The 22,574-nt window shown below is 43.8% G+C and overlaps 1 protein-coding gene across 1 annotated transcript in view; it reads right to left on the bottom strand.

The window, feature by feature from the left end:
• The window catches only part of ETFB (electron transfer flavoprotein subunit beta), a 244,895-nt gene that overhangs the window by 111,868 nt on the left and 110,453 nt on the right, over positions 1–22,574 (bottom strand). The window contains exons 3-5 of the mRNA XM_069201211.1: positions 21,079–21,237; positions 14,747–14,809; positions 3,148–3,306 (exon numbers count right to left, since the gene is read on the bottom strand). Of these exons, the coding sequence (XP_069057312.1) occupies positions 3,148–3,306; positions 14,747–14,809; positions 21,079–21,237 (381 nt within the window). The remainder of the gene's footprint in view (positions 1–3,147; positions 3,307–14,746; positions 14,810–21,078; positions 21,238–22,574) is intronic.

Raw genomic sequence — 22,574 nt, 5'->3', positions numbered from 1 at the left:
ACTTGTGGCCAGAACCTTCAGGTCAGGATTGTTTCTTCTGTTTCATATCAACCATAAGTATCTACTGTTCGAATGTTGTCATTGCAGGGTTTACTGTGGGGGTTGGGGGGGGGGGGGACATGAGGCCACTTAGCATCAGCTTCATTGAGGCACCCGGGCAAGCTGTATACTACTGAACACAGATATTCCCTATTCTACCAACATTACAAGTACTCGTGTATAATAACCAGGACCTTAATAACCCAACAAAGTGCCTCACAGTTGTTATATTGATGAGATCAGGGCGGATATAGGTCTCCTGCAAGAGATCTACTTCCCTATCCAATATCATGCATCAGCCCCCACAAGGGCATCTGGGGTTGCGATCTTGAAAGGGATGCTACAAAATCCAATGAAAAGGAGGTACTGGCAGATAACCAAGGCAGGTGGCTCATGATACTTGGCGACTGGGAGGGCACTCCCGTAACTATTGGCAACATTTACTGCCCGAACGTCAACCTAGAAACATTCCTGATCCCCATGATCCAAAAGTTTGCTAGCTCAACATACAATCCACTACTGTTTGGGGGAGATCTAAACAGCGTCATGCATCCTACACAAGATAAGTCGTAATAAAGGGTAGTGGGCATTCCAGCCATTTCCGCGAGTAAAGCGGTCCTGGACGAGATGAAACTGGTGGAAGCTTAGTGCCTAGGTTAGGCCACTGCCAGTCTACTGACAGGCTTCCACAAGTCTACTAATGACCAATTATTCTCATTTTTCAACTGCTCATCACACCTAATCCAGGATAGACTATCTCCTACAAGTCAAGGTGATTTTACCTCTGATAAACAATGTTATACAGGGTCTCATGACTATTTGGACCATGGGCCGGTCCACATCACACTGCAATAGACTCATCCTGGCTCCACCAGAAGGCGTAGCTCCTGGAGATTGGGTGAGTCCTTACTGAGAGACTCAGTAGTCCAACACAAGATGAAGACTGCCATACAAGACTACTCTTTGATAAGCTGAGGGCCCAGTGTACTAAGAGCTTGAGAACACAAAGGGGTGTTATGCACCTCCGAGGAGGGGAAAGCAGAAGACTTCCATGAGTATTACAGCAAACTATATAAAGCCGAAAACTCTGACATGAAGGCCCAGAGGTCCCACCTACAGTCTCTTTCCCTTCCTAATCCCCCTGAACTAATAGGGAGCAACTAGAAGAGCCCATTTTGGTGACAGAAGTACTCACAGCTATAAAACATTTGAAGCTGGGTAAGGCTTCACAGCTTCCTTCTACAAGTAGAGTAACACCCTTTTAGACCCCCTGTTGGTGGAGGTCTACAACAGCATGTTACTGTTGTGTGAGCTGACCACAATGATGGGAAAATATACGGTCTCCCTAAAAGTTAAGACCTGCCTCAATCTTACCATCCCATCTCCCTCCTGAATATCTACACTAAATTAATGGACAAAATTCTTGCAACTATGCTGGAATCTTACCTATCATGTCTAATACACACGACCGGACTGGCTTTGTCCTGTCCAGGTCCACCAGTGACAGCACTAAAAGAGCCCTCCATGTCAGAGACCTAGCATTGCAACGCCTCAAAGAAGCCACCTTGCTCTCCCTAGACGCAGAGAAAGTCAAACAGGGTCGAATGAGTCATGCTGAGGGAGACCTTGGTCAGGGTTGGCTTTGGAATCTGCAATTGGGGATCGATTGACGCACTGTATACCTCACCCTCAGCAATAATTATCAGGTTGCAGAGGATACAATGAATAAGCAGCAGGGCTACCCTCTCTCTCCAATGCTTTTCAACCTTTATCTAGAGTCCCTATTTCAAAGTGTTTGTGATCATACACGGGTTCGGGGCATGGCATTTCATCAGGACACCTTCAAGGTGTCAGCCTTTACTAACAATATCCTTTCCCTGACTGACTAGGTTCATTCCCTACTAAATGTCCTTCCTCTCGAGGAGGAATATCGGTCGTTAGCAGGCTTAAAATCAACATGGGAAGTCAATGGGTTTGGTTATGTGTGGTCAGAAGAAATGTCTCCTCATGCTACGAACAGAGACCTCTTTTTGCTGGGCATTAGACTTACTACTATATCTAGGGGGCTCTGACAACAGACCTCCGCAACTGCGCCAGATGCAACACTAAACAACTGTTTCCATCCTTCAAGACACTTATCTCCTCATAGCACTTACATGCACTCTGATGGATAGGCAGAATTGCATTTTCAAAATGTTAGTCCTTTCTAAGATCTTTTACATGTTCAGCCCCTCCCAATCCCCTTCAGAAGAGTTAACACACACAACTCAAGATCTTAGCAAGTCCTTCCTTTGGTCCTTTAGTTGATAATTGCTACCTTTTCAAAATTTATGAAACACGATCTTGTGTTATGTGAAGGTCGGGTGGGGATTGTATTCCATTATCCGGTTGAGATAATCTAGTAGTTACATAGGTGGGCGTGCCTGCCTGCCTTTGTTGTGCATGAAAACATAATAAAATGTTATTGAAACTATTGCAGCTGGACCTCAGATGATATATTAATACGGTGTCAGAGGAGAGGGCTGACGCAGTGGGCCCAACCAAGGGTACAAGGAGAGAAAAAGATGGAGGACATTAGTAAGTCTGAGAAATAGGTTCCTATGGCCATCTGTCCCCCAAGCTCCTGATGTAACTGCAAAAAAGCACATGGCAAGTTTTAAAGAAGGCAAGTGATTTCAAAATCTACTGTTGGAGCATTTCTCCCCATGGATACTCTGCAGAAACAACACTGCATGTATCTGAACACAGACATCTCCATAAAGTTAAACATGGTCCATTTATATCCTTGAACTCAAAGGACACTATTTTATAATGAATACGCAAAGCCACTTTCAGAAACAACAACCTTATAAGTGTATAATGGCTTTACTGTCTCAGAGAAGGACAGGAAAGCAGAAGTGTTCTATATTACCTGTTCACGCATGATGGATCTCTACCAGCAACAGATTCCCAAAGTTGCGGTAGGCTTTTGCTTAAGGATACAGATCACAGTAGGTCTTCGGCTGTCTCTAAGTGAAACTGTACCAATTCAACAAGCACAAAACTATGTGGGGTGCTGATTTTCCAAAAACATTTTACATTATACTGACAGAATACAAAGCAGTGTACCATAATGTTTGGTAATGTGGCATAACGAGGCTCGTTCAGCCGCAGGTCCGTTGTCACCACCGCTGGCAACTGGATGCTGATAGTCTCAAGGCCGCCATCAATCTCACGGGTCACCTTAAGCTTGTCGTTTTCCATTATCACCTCAGAGGCAAAGGTTCCCTGAAAAGTAAAATGGAAAGGATACTTGGGGATTACACATATACAACCATGCAATGGTAAGTTCAAATCCACAGCAACTACGGACTTCAAACAATTAACTGTAGGAATCTCTTCTCTCACGGTGAAAGTGAATGCGAGAGTGAAGGTTAGATCTCGTCTGTGTGTTTGATGTTTATACAAGCCCTGAAGGGTGTATCAAGGCAGCATGCCTGTAGGAGAGAAGACACCCACATGGTAAAGATGGAGTTGCCTTCCATGTAGATGGATTGAATCTGATGTCAGCGGCATGGCCTACAGGCCATTAGCTCAATGTCCTTCTGAATGCTCTAGGTGTGCAAGAGTTATCATGATGAGAGCTGACAAACACGGCACAAATGTTGTGCTGGCTTCAGTCCCTCTCACTGAGAAAATGGAGAGAGCGCCAGCTTCCAAATGGCTGGTAGCGTTCCAAAAGCCATCTTGGCCACTAACTACATTCGCAGCAGAAGCTTGGGAACAGCACTAACAGCAGCAAAGATTTGTTTGCCATCATCAAAGTTTTATAAGGCTTCCAGCAACATCAACCCCTCAGAAGACTATGCAACAAGCTCTTGCAATTCTTCTGTAGCAAAATTGCATCCATATACAGCAACCTCCACTCTTAAATAGATCTCATCACGGCTGAACTCAACTTCCCATCACAGTCAAAGAACAAAGCCTGAACTAGTGGTCTGTCTTCACCACCACTGAAATTGCAGCTACCATGAAGAACATCCATTCGGAGGCTCCATCTGACCTTTGTCACCACCATGCAATCACCAATGGATTCCTACCGATCAGTGGAGCACTAATACCTATCACCTCATCAAATCAACCACATTCCCGAACACCTGGAAACATGCTACTGTCATGCCCCTGCTTAAACAATCTGCTGGCCCATCAACGCTTTCCAACAACAGACTCATCTCTTTCCTACCATACCTGTCAAAGGTCTCGGAGAAACTTATCAACAGACGCCTCACCGATCACCTCAGCTACCACCAGCTCCTCGTCGCCACGCAGTCCAGATTCAGGCCCAAACACAGTACAGAAACCGCACTGATCGCAGCCGCAGACAATATTCGCATGATCCGTGACAGAGGAAAAGCTGCAGCCTTTATTCTCACAGACCTCTCTTCAGCATTTGAAATGGTCTCACACCCCGGCCTCATCAGGTGCCTGCATGAGATTTGGCATCCAAGGACGCACTTTTGGATTTCCTCCTTCTTAATGGACAGAACAAAAGCTGGCAACCTGGCATCTTACTCCTCAGAAGTCCACAAACTCATCTGCAAAGAGCCTCAAGATACGTTACCCAACCCCACCATGTTCAACGCATATGTGATCCCTCTCGTTAACGTCACCTGCACACACAACACTAACATCCTCTTCTACTGAGATGACATGCAACTCATATTCTCCCTCTCAGACAAGACCCTCAATGCAAGAAACAAGTTCACTCCCTTAATAACCGAAGTTGCTAACTGGATGAAAGCCAACAGTCTTAAGCTGCTCACAAATAAGACAGAAATAGTGATCTTCGGCAAGAATATCTCACCATGGGACTCCAAACTGTGGCCGGCTGAACTCACACCCACACCACACCCACACCAAGAACATCTGAATAATCACCAACAGCAAACACGTCATGATTGCATAAGTCAATGCTGTCACTGCAACCTGCTTCCACACACTGAAGATGCTGAGGAAAATGTTCAAATAGCTCCCAAGCAACACTAGAAAAACAGTCACTCACATCCTAATTGCCAGCAAATTGGACTATGGGAACACCCTCTACACCAGGATCAGCAAACAATTTACTAGAAGACTACAAACTATCCAGAACTCAGTGGCCAGACTCAACCTAACCCTTCACCAAAGACCTCTCAACAAACGACAGCTCAGGGTACTACAATAGATCCCAATAAAACACTCTCAATTCAAACTACTCCCACCCATCCAAGGCTCTAAACAACTCAAGCCCTACCTACCTGAACAGCTGCATCTCCTCCCAACAACTACCCATACACCTGCATCCCACAGGACTCCTGTGTGCACCCGTACCATGCATATACTGAACCTGATCAGGAGGATGGGCGTTCTCCTAAAGAATGGAACGACCTCCCAATCCACATCAGAGCTTCCTGTCTGAATGAACTCCGCAAGAAGCTTAGACCAGGACAGTCAATTAATCAACTTACTATAGGTAGGACTAGGCACATACACCTGCTCAGTGTCAGGATACCCTTGCGATTAACAGTGTGCATAACACCTAGCATAACTATGTGCAGAGCTTATACAAGAGCTGATACAAGGGCTGGTTAAGAATATTCTGTAACCAGAACAGTGGTAAACTTTACGTGGTATATTTACTGGCATCTAAACATACTACCTTGGATCTACTTTTGTAAATAGTACATTGAAAGCGGTAATCATTACTGAGTATAGAGTACAAATAGTGCACAGCTAGTGACCGTGCATTCAGCTCACCACCACTGAATATATTATCTACAATATTTATCAATCAATAATCTGGATTTGTATAATGCACTAATCACCCAGAGAGTATCCAGGCGTTGGGTTCAGGCTGCTCAGGAGTCTCAGTCGAAGGGCCAGGTCTTGAGTTCCCTTTTGAATTCCTAAAGGGAGGGAGATGTCCTCAGGTAGATGCGAAGGGTGTTCCATGATTTTTTGGCGAGGTAGGAGGTGTAAAGACCTCCACTGTTGCTGCTGTGGGTGTGGGCGAGGTAGAGATAGGCGGAGTTCAGGAGTCTAGAAGGTTGGTGGAAGTTCAGGCGGTGGTTGATGTAAGCTGGGCCTTGGTTGTGCAGGGCTTTGTAGGCGTGTGTCAGTTTTCAATTGGAAGCTCTTGTGTGCGTGGAGCCAGTGGAGTTTTTTTCAGGTGAGGGTGATGTGGGGAGGTCGAGGATGAGTCTGGCGGCTGAGTTCTGGATAGTCTGAAGTCTCTTAAGGAGGTGTGATGTTATTCCGGAACACAGAGCCATATTCCAGGCAGCTGATGACGAGGGCCTGGGTAAAGGTATGGCTGGTGGTCTCAGGGAGCCATTTGAAGATCTTACTAAAGTGAGGCAGCAGATGGAGGAGACTGCGTTGATCTGCCTCTTCCTAGTGAGGTTACTCTCCAGGATGATTACGAAGTTCCAGACTTGGTCTGTGGGTGTGGGAGGCGGTCCCAGGTCGGTGCCCAGTAGGTGTTGTACCTTGATGTGGTGGTGCTCCCAAAGGTTAGGACTTACGTCTTATCTGTGTTGAGTTTGAGGCAGTTGTCTTGCACGCAGGTGGTGATGCTGAGGTGGAAGTTTGCCTTCATGGTGGAGGGGTCTTCGGAGACAGAGAGCACAAGCTGGGGCTTGTCCGCGTAGATGATTTTCTGTCTGTGGTTTCTGACAATGCTGGCCAGGAGGCTCATGTAGGTGTTGAAAAGTGTGGGGCTGAGAGATGAGCATTGAGGAACACTGCAGATGATGTTCTTTGGCTCCAAGGTGAAGGGAGGGAGGTCGACTAAGTTCTTCTGGAGAGGAAGGATGTGATCCTTTTGAGCGTTTTGGATGCCGAGCTGATAAAGCCTTTTGATCAAGGTGTGGTGGGAGACAGTGTCAAAAGTCAATGAGAGTTCTAGGAGGATTAGAGAGACTGAGTCTCCTCTGTCCTGGAGGGCTCTGCTGTCGTCTGTGGCAGTGATCAGAGTGGCCTATGTGAGCAATGCTGATGTCGTTCATGGGGTCTTGAAGGTTGACAGTATTGATGTTGTTGAGAGTCTTTGATGTGGAAATGAGGTCTCTGAGGAAAATGTAATGTTTGGTGTTGATGGCTGGGAGATGGGGGGGTAGGTGTAATGAAATTAGGGATGGCACTGCTGAAATCTGGGCGGAGTCCTTGGGGTCTGTAGGCAAGGGTGCCTTTGATGGTGGTCCATTCTAAGTTGGAAGTTGAGGTGCTCCATGATCAAGATGTAGTCGTCTGAGGTGGTGGTGCAGTAGATGGAGTCCTTGTAGATGACAGAGATTCCACCTCCACGTTTGTTGATGCGGTTGCGGTGTGCAATCTTGTAGCAAAGGGGTGTGGACACAGCGCATCGTTGCAGAAGATGATATTGGGTGAGGCAGGTGATGGTGTCCCATATCTCAGGCACATGCTTGCAGAGGGATCGGGCGGTAAGTAGTAGGCAGTGGAGCTGTAGAGCGAGGAGAGGTGCAGCAGCAGTCCTTGTTACGGGGTCTGTATTTCTGGGCAGTGAGCTTGGCTCTGGAGTAGGACACGGTCCAGGCGCAGACTGACTTGCCTTTGGTGTGCCCACTGTATGCGTCAGCTGCGCACCCACGCTGCGGCCTCCATTAAGTAGGTCAAGGGAGGGGAGCAGGGGAGGTGGGAAGCGGGAGTCGGGAATGGAGAGTGAGCGGCGAGTCTTACTGTACAAAGAAGGGCACACAAGGCACACAGCACAAACTGGAACAAAACAACAAAAAAAACAAAAGGACAATAATGAACAAAGATAGTCCAAAACAGAGGCACTAGCACACAGCACAAAACAACTAAAAAAAAAAACCCTAAAGAATAACATAATTACCGGAAGGATAAGATGAAAAAGACAGCCCTGAAATAAAGAAGCTGGAACACAAGAGGAGGAAGATCACAGAGACAGAGAAGCAGTGAGGGGAAGCTGGTGTGGGAACCTGAACTTGGTTCCGTTAGAGATGCTGGTCACTCTTGACATCCCAAATAGTCGAACATGTTGACAAACAGAGGGGGATAAAGAAATTAACATGAATGTTTTTATGTGGGTAACTATACATAATTACATACCTATATCATTTTTGGCTTCTTATTCACAATTGTTTTCCAAAAGATTCGCAAGGAGTGCTGGGAGGGCAACAGCATGGGTGCACACTGTCCAAACTAGAACTGGTATTTAGAAGACTAAGTTTACCAGGTAACCAGTGAATTCAGCCCTGCAAATGTAAAGAAGTTGCGTTTCCTACAGGGAGCCATGAAGTAACCAAGTCAAAGTGAAAACGAAAACACTCCCTGCTCAGACTACACAGCCAATCAGGAGACACAGTTAGGGATGGGGCCCAACCAAGGGATCCTTGGGACAACTGGCATACCTGTGAAACTGTAAACCACATCTTTTTGGGTGGAGAAGTAGCTATTCACTGTACAAAGTAGGTCTTAACTACACTAGGGCCCTTCATCAGGAATCCCTCATAGGAAATTATATTTTTCTTTCCTTCTTTCGTCAAAGATTTTTAGAAGTACCCAGTCTGTGTTTGTTACCACCTAGGCCAGTGGTTCCCAACCTTTTCAGTTCTGTGGACCCCCACTTTATCTTTACTGGAACCCCCACTGAGTCATTACTGAAAGCTGGGGACCTAATCTGTTAATATTATTTAATTTTCTAAGCAGTCGTCGACCCCCTGAGGAGGCTTTGCGAACCCCCAGGGGTCCCCGGACCACAGGTTTGGAACCACTGACCTAGGTGATAACAGAGGTATCTGCATTCCTGAGATCAAGAAAACAATTCAGAATAGACCAACACTGTGTGCACCTTGTGTTTTCTTGGTGGCATTTCAGATTCATCTGACAAGCAGTAGGCAGGACTCCAATAAGATGTTGGTACAGAAAACAATAAGGGATTGAAATGCTTCAATTCAATTCTAGCTGTTTTTATATAGATCATAGCTATTAAAGCGCTTATTGCAACAGCCTCTTCAGAATATCTGCAAGAACCTATAAATCTAGAGTCCCCACTTTAGAAGACGTTTTTTTTAATCCGACTTACGACTGCTGACTTTTAAGGGAGCAGGGATGGAATTCCAGCACTTGGAAACAAGATACACAAAGAAGCAGCAACCACTTCTTGCTCTTTTAACTTTGGGCACCGATGTCAGCCCTTGAATGCATGATCGAAGAGATCTCCCTGGAACATAGGCGGTAAGTAAGTTGCAGATGATAATCGGCCCTTCCCATAGATTTTCAACAATTTTCACTTAGAAGTCAAATGCATGATGAGTAAGATTACTATATGCATCTGTTGCTTTTACTCATTTTGTTATTTATTTATTTAAATATATGGCGTATCTTTAAACAAAACAAAAAATGTTGGAGTATTACTCCAATACTGAAAAAGAGGGAATGCATTTAAACTCACCTCCCCACTAACCGTCAAAGGTCAAGGGGCACCAATGAGTCTGCCAGCTCTCGCACCCCTCAACCAACAGAAAAATGAACTGCGTGCATCTCGAACTAGCTATCACTGCACCGCACAAGAAAGGTTAACACGAGACACAGCAGCCCCAGTGAACTGCAGACCAACTTTCAGGCTTGCCTAGATGTTGAAGATTCTTGGAAATGTATTCACTGTCAATTCACCACACTCTGAACAGTATCATCTACAGCTGTAATGTCTGATTTATTTTAGAATGACGACCCACTTTTTAGGATGACATACTTTTGTGACCCATCTACCTTTAATGGACATGCGAAGGTGCATTTTGTAATGTTAAAAGAATAAAGCAGTCTGACATTTGATTTCTGTCTCTGTCATACTGCAAATGTGACAAGATAAACACAAAAGTTCAAAGCACGTTTATTTTTTTTCCTCAGACTTTCCTGATCCAGCAAAAATTGGCTCAGGACTCACTCACCCACAGTTTAGGGAACATTGATTCACAGAGAAAAATAATGGAAGGGTTACGCCCTGCCAAGGAACACAAACTAACACCATGAACATCAGGGAGGAGCTAGTAATCAAAATGGACCAAGGAGTCGTGTTGCCAAAAGATGACTCCAAAGCCTTCAACACCACTGATCTCAACCTACTACAATCACCTGGACAAAACGGTCACACAGATAAGGTCGAACATTCCACCTTATGTTGTCTGTCTACAACATGCATAGTGTGCATGACTCTCAATCCTTTCCAGATTGTACTTGGAAGTGGCTGCGCGTCTAAAACACAAGTATAACAGACAATCACATGTAAACAAATGATGAGATAAATCTCAAACCAGAAATAGAACCGTGGTCATCAGTATAGCTCCAACTGCGTAATGACAACTCAAATCTGTGTACATCAGATCCTGCTCCAAGACTGATGTCTTTCTTATTGTCCCAGCAATTTATTGTCATACCCAAGTGCTGACAAAAGTAACAGCCCTCCTTCACCCAGTATTTGCACAGTAATGCAATTACTTATTACACTCCAGCTCTTAAAACAACAATTGTATGTTACTTTACAGTGTTTTGTCTAGTGTCATATTCCAATTCTTTGACCTGGAAGCAGATTTGGAGTTTGAATCCTTCACACTCTGGCTTCGAGGATTCAATGACAGATGGAGTCTGACTGTTTGAGTTGACGCAGCAGTGATGTGGTTTACAAACTTTTCGCATGTATTTCAAGTTCAACATATTTTTATTATTTAAGTCTACTAAAAGCATAACAATGTTATCTAATAACATTTGTACATTAAATTTCATTACAATTTAACAATTAATATAGTTAAAGATAAGCCCAAAAAACAAAACGTTCAGCAGTCATGCCACGTATTTTTGCAGAAAGAAAGATTATACCAAAACACATATACGAAAACGCATTAATAAAACTTATCTAGTTAGGAGACAGTTAAAGCTACCAAGGTAATAGGTCCAATTTATCATATTTGTGCAAAATAAGCAATCATTATCAATGTGAAGGCTACCAGCATGTATTTAGCTGTATGTGTGATGTAATTTTAAGTTTTGCTTCTTACATTACGACTATAGAACCCAAGTCAACCTTGGCCTGTTGATTCAGTGTGTTATATATTATAACTATATAAAGAGGGGGTGCTTAATACTGCATGAGCAGTTTTGAATGAGCATGTGTTCACACAACTGTTCATTTATTTTATATAGTTGGTACTGTTGTGAGCTTGGCAATATTCAACTACATAGAATATTGTTTGTGTTGGATGTTCGACCAGTGCACTCTTTGTGTCCTGCTGGATGTTATGTTTCTATTAGTAGGTTTGGTTGAGCTGGACACACACAGTGACATTAACTTACCATCGTGTCTGCACACCTTGCACATTAGCAGCCTTCTTAACTGTGAAATTTTGCCTGAATAGTGGTGTAGAAAATTACCATCTTTTGCGTGCTGCACCTCCAGATTTTTGCCTTACCCATGTTGCTGCCTGTGTAACTTTCTGCGCCTTACTCCTCTTAACCAGTTGTAAAGTGCCTGGGTTTGTCCTTTCAACATGATAAATTGCGATACTCCCAATTGGCATATTTAGCTTGCCTATAAAGTCCCTAGTTTATGGTACAAGTGTACCCAGGGCCTGTAAGGTAAATGTCACTAGTGGATTGCAGCACCTATTATGCCACCCCCTACTGTAGCTTCAGTCTTACCAGTGTAGCACTAGAAAACTGCAATTCGACCTCTCAAAATAAACCCAGTATTGCAGACCTAGCAGGCTTTGTAGAAAACCTTAGTACAGACTAAAATCGCAATATTGCATCTTGGGAAAGGGATTAACGAGAAAAATGATTCAACAGGTATTTTTTTTAAAGATATTAAAATCTAATTCAATGGTTAAGGAGAAGTAACATTTAGAAATTTACCTTTTCCCTGCCTAAGATTCTTGGAGGTTAATTTATATTTGCTCTCCAACTTCGCCAAGCCAATGATTACCATCTGAAGGGGTGTGAAGAAGTGTGAAATCCCTGCCAGGAGCAGGCAATACGCTGATCCGAATGGGCAGAGATGACTCCTCTGAACCTCACAGAATAAGCAAAGTGGGAACTGTGGGCATCCTCTTACCCACTATATTGTCAAATCCCGTTTGACAGGTCTGCTGGGTTTACACATAGCACTCGGGGCACACTTAGGAATTGTCTTGGCATCCTGTTCTGTACCTTCTGAGTACCCAGTGTCTGGTTGCTCAAAAACCCTGCTACTGTTTTACCAGACATCTGAGTCTCGGTTTACTGGGGGTATAGTGGTGGCGACAAACTGGATTTTGATGTTAGATATGGGAAGACACCAGGATTACTACAGCACACTCCCCACACACACACCTCAAGCCCTCAGAGCCCACATTTAGTGGACGAAGAATTTAGCCATCTTAAAAATGCCCAAAGTGGGTAGGTTTGTACTGGGAACTTTAACTCCACGGCTTAGAGCATGCCCAGGTGTCACTAGCTCATGTCAGGCATAAATGTGGCATCTCTACACACCCACTTCAAAACATTGCTGGACCTGAGGAAGAACAGAACTGGACCTGCTGTCTGCGACATGAGAGAAGCCCTAAATGACTGGACCTGCTCCCTCCTTTCCCAAGACAGAGAGGTGGAACATAAGAGTCATAAGGCTTACCTTCTCAGTCTACAGGGATAAACAAGCTACAACAGGCCTTTCCTGCACCTTCCCAGCTGGCCAATGGCAGCTGGACCTGGAAAGGACCCTGAACCCTGCAGTGTGCCTCTGCCTGACACACTGCGAGTCTGTAATTGCTTCCTCTGGTGTCATGGGGGCTTCAGAAGTATCCTCCAGTAGTGGAGTGGGACTTTCAGGAGTAATGAAGAAGGTACAATCTTTGACCAGGATGAACCTGGTTGGTGTGGTCCATCGCCCTCAGCTTCTTAAAGCTTTAAACATTCACAGCTCCTGTTCTCCTTACTGGATTTTTGTCATTTTTTATTCACTTAAAATCTGTTTTTCTACTTCGGTTTTGGATTTTTATAGTTATTGTTTTGTTACTGTATAAATACTTTTCGCATTGCTCTAAGTTAAGCCTGTCTGCTCTGTGCAATTGCTACCAGGGAGTTAAGCTTAGATTAATGTAGTGACTTTGAGGGTTGAGCCTGAAAAGAGTTCCTTGGGGTTGGTAGGCCCTCATCCAATTAATAATCCAGTTTCTCAGAGATGGTCTAATATACAAAATGGGTATGGGTTGTTAGGCATTATGAGTGTGTGATATCATGACAGTAAGTGTTGGGATTCCTCGTGTCTGTTTACCTATACAGAACACGCACATCAAGCCAGAAAGGCAACACAATCCAGATTGTGACATGAACAGAGATATTTTAAGGCAGGGATACAGTCTAATATCACATATTTACACCAAATGAGCCAAACTGCAACTTGAACAACAAGCAAAGTTGTCAGCATCAGCAAACCATTTGCAATCCTTTAAAGGTGCAGGCTTCAGCTTTGAGCCCCAAGCCCTTTCATGTTCCTGAAAACTCCCTTAGGTGGATGATCTCCAGTCAAGCCAAACCCCAGGTCATAACTAAAATAGTAGTCAGTTTTGCATTGCATGTATACCAGAGTGATATACAAACAAATTGGCAGGCACCTCACATCACCCTATGGCCCAGACTGTTACATTCAAGTCTAAGCCAGTATTTTACCTTCCAATGACCCCTGCAGCGCTGGGATAAAGCTAGTTACTAGTTTTGTAACTGGTACTGAGTCTCCCCTCGCTGCTCATGCAACAGCAGATCACATGACTGCTTCAGATCACACCCTGCCAAGACAATTATCATCTAATGCAAACGTAAACTCCAGCAGAGACTACAGCCAGCCCTGGAGAGCACAAATCCACACAACAACAACCAGTTCAATCTATGGCATGAATAGATTCAACCACATCACCTCTGCTCTGACTCCACCAACTATGGATAAGGAATGATACCACTTCAAGCCCGTCTGTCTAGCGCCTAGGGGAAGAGCTCTACACAAACAACAAATCTTTACCTTTATACAAGAGCATGGGACAAGTCTTTATAAAAATAAGGAGAAAACTGAAAATGCTCCCATATCTGCCCATTATATGCAATCACAACCTAAGCATTCTGTAGAGGACTGGATATGTCCCTCTTGACTTGGTGATGCAACAAACTGTTAAGACTTTCTGTAATATTGCATAGCACTTAGGTCAACCCAGAAAACATTTAAAAGCAGCCTTATTGAAGGATAAATACAACACACAACCAAATACAGAACATTATATTTTCTACTGATCTCTACAAAAACTCGAATGAGGTGAGTTATATCATAAAATGTGAACATTATGTGTGTCCATCTGAAACTAACAGATCATCAACTGCAGACTCGTCAAAAGGGTTACCACTTTCTAATGTAAATGCTTCCAGAGAAATGTGCCAGCGCTATCACAAAGCAAAAACTGCTATTTTATAATAGGAACTACGAATAAATCCATAAAAAAGCATTTTTATTTCTGTTTTGGAAGGGTTTCAGTGCTGTTTTTGCAAGACATTTATTCAGAGATATGCACAAATTTAATACCACTCACAAAGGCTTTTGTTGGCTAATCATTGTCATGTATTTCAAGCGTTTCTGAGGAGCGCACAGGAGTCAACATGAAAAAACAAAGGCCAATACACCCCAATCACACACCTGTGGCCAGTCCAGCAAGGCTGCAGTCATCTGTCCAGTTTGATTGCAGTCATCATCTATGGCCTAAAAAGGAATAAACACATAAATATGCAAATCTAACAAGTTCAGGAGAAAGCTGTGCATGGGTTACCAAAGCAAATGTCATTGACCATTGAAAACCACCCAATTTAATTAGCAATCGTAAAACATTGTAAATTTCGATTTCACCTGGGGAAAGCAGATCAGTGGATGTTATGCAGGCCGACCGAGTAGGTAACAATGTTTTATTTAACTAACACCCCAGGCTGCCTCTGGGCCGCAAGAGCTGCATGACTACATTCAGAACTAGTTATAAAAGAACAGGATTCTGACAGGTCTCAGTGCATTGGTGGAGTCTGTAATGAGCAGAAAACAGATATACAGAAAATCAAAACAAATACCAGGTGAAAATAAGAGGAGACAGGGAGTAGCCATGGGGAAGGAGGGTGAAGCAAAGGGGCCAACCTAGCCCCTTCTCACCCAAAGTCAGTGATGACCAGAAGAGTTTTGGCCAGAAGATGACCAGTCGCTGGGTGTGCATGAGGACAGATTGTTTCCAAGGGTATCATGAAGGGTAGTGGTAGTGTCTGGAAGGGAGCTGTCAGGACGGGCTGAATGTCTCTGAGGGTGAAACAAGAGTCTTTTGAGGGTCTGTCTGAGAGCACAGGGACTGACTGAAAACAAGCTAAAGGTCTCTTGAGGCCCATCTGCTGCTGATATGGAGCAAAGTTCAGCTAAGCGCAGAGGCAGTATCAGTGCCTCTGAGTGCATTTCCATGAATTCCAAGGCCACACAGAATCTCTGAGCGCAAAGGTAGGCTGTTTAAATATTGGATGGTGGCATCTCAGGACAGGCGGCAGGGTGACATCCTACTGAGGGTCTCTGCAGTTGTCACTGAGGGTTTTCAGAAAATGGAGAAAATGAGCTGCGATGTCTTAGGGAGAGTGAGGATGTCTGGTAGCTGGCAGGAGGGTCTGAGAGCCAGCTGTGAATGTCTGAAGGCAGGCTCGGGATTTCCCTAGAGATTTACAATGGCACCCAGCTGGATGCAAAGGGTGCTGCAGGGCATGCCGGCCAGGTCTGCCGAGCAATCTCGCCAAGGCAGCATAAGGAAGAGAGACCGGGCCCCACTCCAAACTACGCCTGCGCATCCTTGAAGGATATAAAGTACATGTTGGGCTTACAGATCCCCCAGCATTGTGCAAACCCCATCCCACCATGCTTGGAGGGACATATTGGAGTCCATGTGCCAGATCGGAGCAAGGATCCATATCAGCAGTTCCCAGTGAAAGGGACCCCGTCGAAATACCACTGACACTAGCCGCCTCCGCACATCCTCAGTCTGCTGAACCTCACATGCATCCTCAGTCTGCTGAACCACACATGCAGTTCCTTTGACATACCTGACCTCCCCACCTGCCCCCCGGTCAACAGAGCCAGGAGGTGTGCTCCCCCAACTGTGGCACCTGTTCCACTCAGAACTAGATTACATCTTTATCCCAGCAGCACACACAAGTGTCTCTAGGAAGGCAACAAATCTCCATAGAGGTCTTTCAAACAATGTCCGAGTGGAGGAGCAGCTGTCCTGCCTTCAGTGGGGTGGTAAGGGGATATGGCATCCTAATGCTTGGTGTCTGAGAGATGAAGTGTTTGAAGATTCTCTTAGGGATGCAATCAGTAAGTATTATGATGTGAATACCCCTCATTTGCCTCACTGAATGTAATGTGGGAAGCCTTTAAAACTGTGTGGAACGAAGCAAGCAGTGAGCCTCTGACTGGAAAGGAGTGATGGTCACTGACTCTATGATACCAATGTTGGAGAGCTGTAGGACACATGTAGGAAACAATTATTCCCCTGCTCTGGATCTTTCATAGATTAAAATGCTTGAATTACAGTGTGCAGCACTAACAAGCATATACCCATAAGCAGGAAAGTGGGCTCACAGAAAACAGGTTGTGCAGACCTGCTTGTCCCACCAAAAAATCTGCCACTGCATTCATATCCAGGCAACTGTGTTTAGCAAACATGTACTTGTTCCGGATGACTCTGGTTGCTACACCAGCACATAGAGCAGCTACTGAGGACATGCTTCGAGCAGACTGTGCATTCACTTTCCGAATCCCCACCACTGCCCACTGGGGATCTTTTGCTTTTTTGTGCAACAGAAGTGGTTGCAGGCCAAGAGCCATCATGTTAAGCCCAATTTATATAAGATACCATTTTCATGGATATCTGAGAACCACACAAAGATAGTTAGTGTTCCAAACATTTTTCCAGGTAAAACTTTAGACACCTGCAGACACCCAGTACAGAATTCTACCACCGACTCACTGAGGTTGAATTTTGAAGGCACTTTATTCATAGTACCTATTCCTGGGAGAACTGGTGAAAAGTGTGAAGTTCACTAACCCTTCTGGCTTATGTCAAAGCAATCAGTTGCGCAATTTTCAGGACAGGAACTTTAAGTCTGCTTTTTGGATTGGTTTAAACAGTGGTGCCATACGCTGGCTAAAGGCTGTATTGAATTCCTACAGTGTGAGCGGTGGTTGAGTGGACAGAAAGCATGAAATCGGTATTCCATAAATTGTTTTACCGCCATCTTTAAGAAGTATTGTTCTGAAGAGGGAAGTCGGTCCTGGGAAATATCCAACAGGTGCTCTCTCTCTCTGACCACTAAACCTGAAGAGAACAGCAGCTTGACTTTGGACCTGGCCGTCTTTATATAAGATGCCTGGGGTAGTCCTGGAGCTCCTGCAAATTGTAACAAGCACCCAGAGCCTACACCCAGTGATGGATTTCGGATCTGGCCCCTGTTTCTCTGGCTGTCTGAGAACGATCATACAGGTTATCTAGCTTGAGAAATACAAATCAACTTGAGTCATTGCCATGTTTTTTTACTCTGATAAAAGTTTCTAATTAATCAGTAAAATCCTTTAGTAAGACATGCCACCCAATTGGATGTGAATGCCCAAAAGAGTGCTTGAGAGCGTGTACATTGGTCCCAGTCAATTTTAAACAATTCAGATTTTGTACCTTTTGTTATATCTTCTGTATTTTCTACTGGATCTTTACAGTATTATTTTGATCGTTTTTATTAGGGGAATTTTTATAATTGAATTTACAACAGTTTGTTTTCAAGTGACATTCATTTTCAACATAGTACATTTTGTACTATATTTCTAACTCTTGTTCCCTCTGTAATTTTTAGATTAACAAGATTTATAATTTTTTTATTTGAGTAATTGTTCACCCTATTAATCCGTAATGCAGTGTGTTGTAAACTTTTTTTGATGATGTTTTACATTTTGTGATTCTCCATTAATTTTAAATATCACGTATTAACCACTGCATGCTTTTGGTGCTATTTTAATTTCACCTCTTTCAAACTCTTTTTAATTCTTCCTTGATGTTTCAATTGGAGCCTCAATTTTCTTTTTAACTGGTTGCCAACATTTAAATTCTCCATTACTTACTGTACCTTTGAGATGTTGGTTTGTTAGGCACTAGAACTGCATGTTGTCAGAAGACTGACCTGTGCTACCAAATGTGAGCAAAGCTCTGCTAATATTATCAGCAAAGTCTCAAAGGATCATTTAGAACACATAAAGAGGAAAGGGTGACATGGGTAATGTCAACAACTGAGACTTCTTAGGTACACTGGTGCACATTCTGAAAATCAAACTATGAAAGAATGGCATGGCTGAACATACCCTTACAATGGTCAATTCATATTTTTATGTGTTAAGGTCATCAAATCAAGCTTACTAAATGTATATTTCTAAGCTAGGAGAGAAGACACATCTTGCATTGTAGGAGCACCAACCACAACATTAAAAAGGATCAATTAGGAAACCATCTATGTAGTCATTTGCTTGATAATATGCAAAGAATACTAGGGATGAGGGCTTCCAGCCCATATTCAGGGAGGTGCCATATTCGTATGCTATGAAAATTTCCAAGATGCTGTTACACTATCACATGACAATATGACTTACTCTCCAAAGTCCGAGATTCACAACTAGTCACAAGTCTGAAATAAAAACATCAGGTTTACAAACAGGAACTTGTGCCAGCAAGAGGAATTTCAAAAGCTGACATTATTACTTTTTTTTTTTTTTTTTTTGCATCTGTGTCTTTACTCTTCCTGTTTGGCTCTTCCGTTTCCATCTCCAAATCTCCTCTTCGGTTTCTGCTTTCCCTATCAGCCTGTGTTTGTCCTTTTCTCACTATGTATGAGCCTCTGCCTTTAAACTCCAGCTGAACCCCCCTTTACAGCTGTTTTACCCTCTGTCTTCCACACTTACTACGCTGGGACTTTATTTCCTTCTCGGGCTGAAATAAGAAATCTATCTTGCATCTCCCACTCATCTGACCTTCTTTGCCTTTCCTCTGTAGTTTTGTGGATCAGCAGCCCAGGGAGCTTGTTCTGCTTTTCTCTTTTTATTTTATTACCATCAGTCTCTCCATTTCTCCTTATCTTAGTCTGTTCCCTCTCGCTAGACTCGGGAGCTACTTTTATTATCTGCTTAGTTTAGTGTGGAGAGTCTCTTGTAGTAGTTCAGCGTCAATCTTGTTTTTCTTAAGTTCTGCCGGGATTTTATCTCTTGACTGGAGGTTTAAGCCTCTGTGATATACTGATATTATATTGGGTGTCAAGGTGACAGATCGAGCTACTGTATTCATGGCCATAAATGAATTCCTTAGTTGCACAACTGCACCTGTTAAAGTGTTGTTAAACCCTGCAGAAGAAACAGTTACCTTATTTTAGTCCTGGTTCTGTAATGCACTAATCTTCAACAAAGACAAACATTAGAATAATCGTCTGTTGTGTTTGGGGTCCACTCCACGTCAAACTTGCTTATCCAGTCCATCCATGCCACCTAAGCATGCCTTATCCCATTAAACGTTAGGAGAGTTATTTGTTTTTATTTAGGTAAAACCAAGACAATAGGGAAATCCAACTAGCTATTTATCAATTGTGGTCACCTATGTCAAGGTCTGCTTATTCCTACTCAATCAATCTCCAAATGATTTTTGGCTTGAATTGTCCTGTGTCAACATCTAGTGAATAAACCTCTACCTGGCAAACCTAGAACTCATTCTACTGGCAGGGCAGTCACCCCAACGTGGCTGAGAAATACCCCTCTAGCTGAAATGTAAGAAGCAGCTACCTGGAAGGCAGTACACATATTCTATTGTGTAATGGATACAAAAGCTGACCCTGTAGCTGCCTGTGTGGCCCTAAAGAATCTCTTTTGTCCATTATAAATGCAGAATATGATATGTTTTGCAGTATTTGTCAGATAGCTGTTGCGTTTCATGCCCAATGGCTGCTGATGTATTTTATGTTCTTAGCTATCAATGCAGATCCTACGATGCAGAAGGAATGGTTGCTTATTTGTAATTTTGGTTCTGCGCCGAAGGACTCTTCATAGAAGTCACAAATGAACCTCCCTCCTCCCAAGTTTAGTACTTGGGCACCAGAGAAAACAACTTACTATTCATCTCATCCAATCTACCTCCAATAACTCATTGGCAGTGGAGGCTGGTGTGACCATGAAGGGAGAACACATATTTCCAGCACTTTTCTACACGGCAAAAGCATTTCAAAGCAAGTTCTTTTTATAAAAGTGCAACAATGTAGCATAAGAAAATATGAATTTCTCATATTTTAAAAGTTGTAACTGGAAACATCTTGCCTATGCAGACTTCAGAAAGTGGCCAGCAACATATTGTCATGTTGGATTCTTCATCCTTTCTATTGGATTATGGGCAATTGAAAAGAAAGATAATGTTGAAGTACTGCTCCTGGGGCACGGGAAGCAGAGAGAATTATTTTAACATTTGTGACTACAAATGAAAAACGCAAATGCAAAATCTAATTTTGTTCCTATTAATGTTCTCAACTCAGGAATCTGGTAAATTACGGGTGACGGACATAAGTAACTTGCGAACCAGCAGACTGAAGTGAGATTCGGGCATACTTGCACAGGAGGATGCTGGAGCTGATGGAGGGTAATACTTTGGAGAGCACCAGCTACACAGTAACAAAACACATATTCCCCATTACTATTTAAGTACTAAAGGTGTGGTGTATGATTTCCTTGAGGTTTGTTAGTATGACCATAGTAAGACTCGCAACAGTAACCTTAAAAAAAAAAAATGTGTACATATGGACGTGAATTAGTCTCCAGTAGCTTTAGATCTACTGGGATTAACTGATTGTGTATGTAATTGTGAATATGCAAGGACAGAACATGCCATGCATGCGGAATGGGATTAGAAAAAGACCATTAAGATGTTGCACACTCACCTGTTTTCCAAGCACCACCAGGTTCACGTTCTCCTTTTTCACCAGTGCAGCAAGGATCTTTGAGACCTGGAAGGGGCCGAGATTTTCATAGTCCTTTGCCGGGACATCAACATGTATCCCACGGTCGACCCCCATGGCCAAAGCTGTGCGGAGAGTTTCCTGGAAAAGGCGGATATAGAGCTATAACACTTCAACACCGTAAATGTACCCTCTTCAAATATTTTTTTTAAACCTTCGTTTATTCAGTTTTCTATCTTCAGCTACAAACAACCGTTCAGCTCGAATAGTAATGGTCACATTATAACATAAGCATCGTACAGGACATTCAGCTGGAAGAACATATCATTATTTAGAAGACATCTATCAGGTAGCAGAACAGTGAGTGACACAAAGAAAGGCAAGCTGGTATAACTACATTCAACCAGGGACACCTATGTATCCAAATCATCCTAAAGCTTTTCATCCCTTCTACTGTGTTTTATGTGGTGTTCCTCCCCCAATGACCACTCAGCTACATCATTGTCCCAGAGTTCCACCACCAGGGCCACCAGCCGCATCCAAGAGCAAGCCATCCTCCGCCAGGCCAACACCAGGTCAAGCTGTGAAAAGTTGAATGCCATTTTCTGCTACTTGGATCTAGCAATATTCCCCAGCAGACAGAACTGTGGAGTAAGGGTACCACATTTTGTCCACCAGCAGGACTGAGTAGGCTAGCCGTGGTGGGCAACACCAGGCCACATGCATAACGTCTGCCCATACGAAGTCATAGTGAAGACAAGCAGAAGTGCAATTCTGGGATATGCGGCTCAAAGCCAGAGGCATCATATGCAGGCACGGTGGAGAAAGCTAAAATGTATCAATTTAAAACAAGTGTTACTTAAGACAGTCCTGGTTGAGGCACGCACATGGGCCCAGTCCGCATCCAAAAGCAGGTCATCTAAGTCAAAGCCTCATGAAAGCAGAGCCGCACAAGCTGTTGGGCAACATCTGCCACCATGGCTTTATACACCAATGACACCAAGTGCCTTTCTGACCCACAGGTCAGCAGCGCCCCCAGTGTACTGGACGCGACGGAAACTGCGGGGTACGCCATCCAGTTCTGCCGAGCAATATCCAACAAGCCAGCATAGTGAAGAAAGAGACCGGGCCCCACCCCAAACTACGCTTGCGCATCCTCGAAGGATATAAAGTACTTGTTAGGGGTATAGATCCCCCAGTATTGTGCAGCTCCCATCCCACTATGCTTGGAGGGACATATTGGAGTCCATGCGCCAGATCATAGCAAGGATCGATGTTGCTAGTTCGTGTGAAAGGGATCACTTCGAAGTACCATTGACACCAGCCTCCTCCACACATGTGCAGTCTGTCGAACCACATAAAGCAGCTCCACTGACGTACCTGCCCCCTCCATCGACAACGCTGGGAGGTCTGCTCCCCAAACTGTTCCAGCCAACAACCATTTTTTCCAGTTACTGTCGTCATCCATCCATCTGGCA

This window comes from Pleurodeles waltl, chromosome 7 (assembly GCF_031143425.1).
Source record: "Pleurodeles waltl isolate 20211129_DDA chromosome 7, aPleWal1.hap1.20221129, whole genome shotgun sequence".
Taxonomy (NCBI): Eukaryota; Metazoa; Chordata; class Amphibia; order Caudata; family Salamandridae; genus Pleurodeles; species Pleurodeles waltl.
The sequence above is the reverse complement of the archived record's forward strand: the minus strand, read 5'-3'. Positions and strand labels throughout refer to the sequence as shown.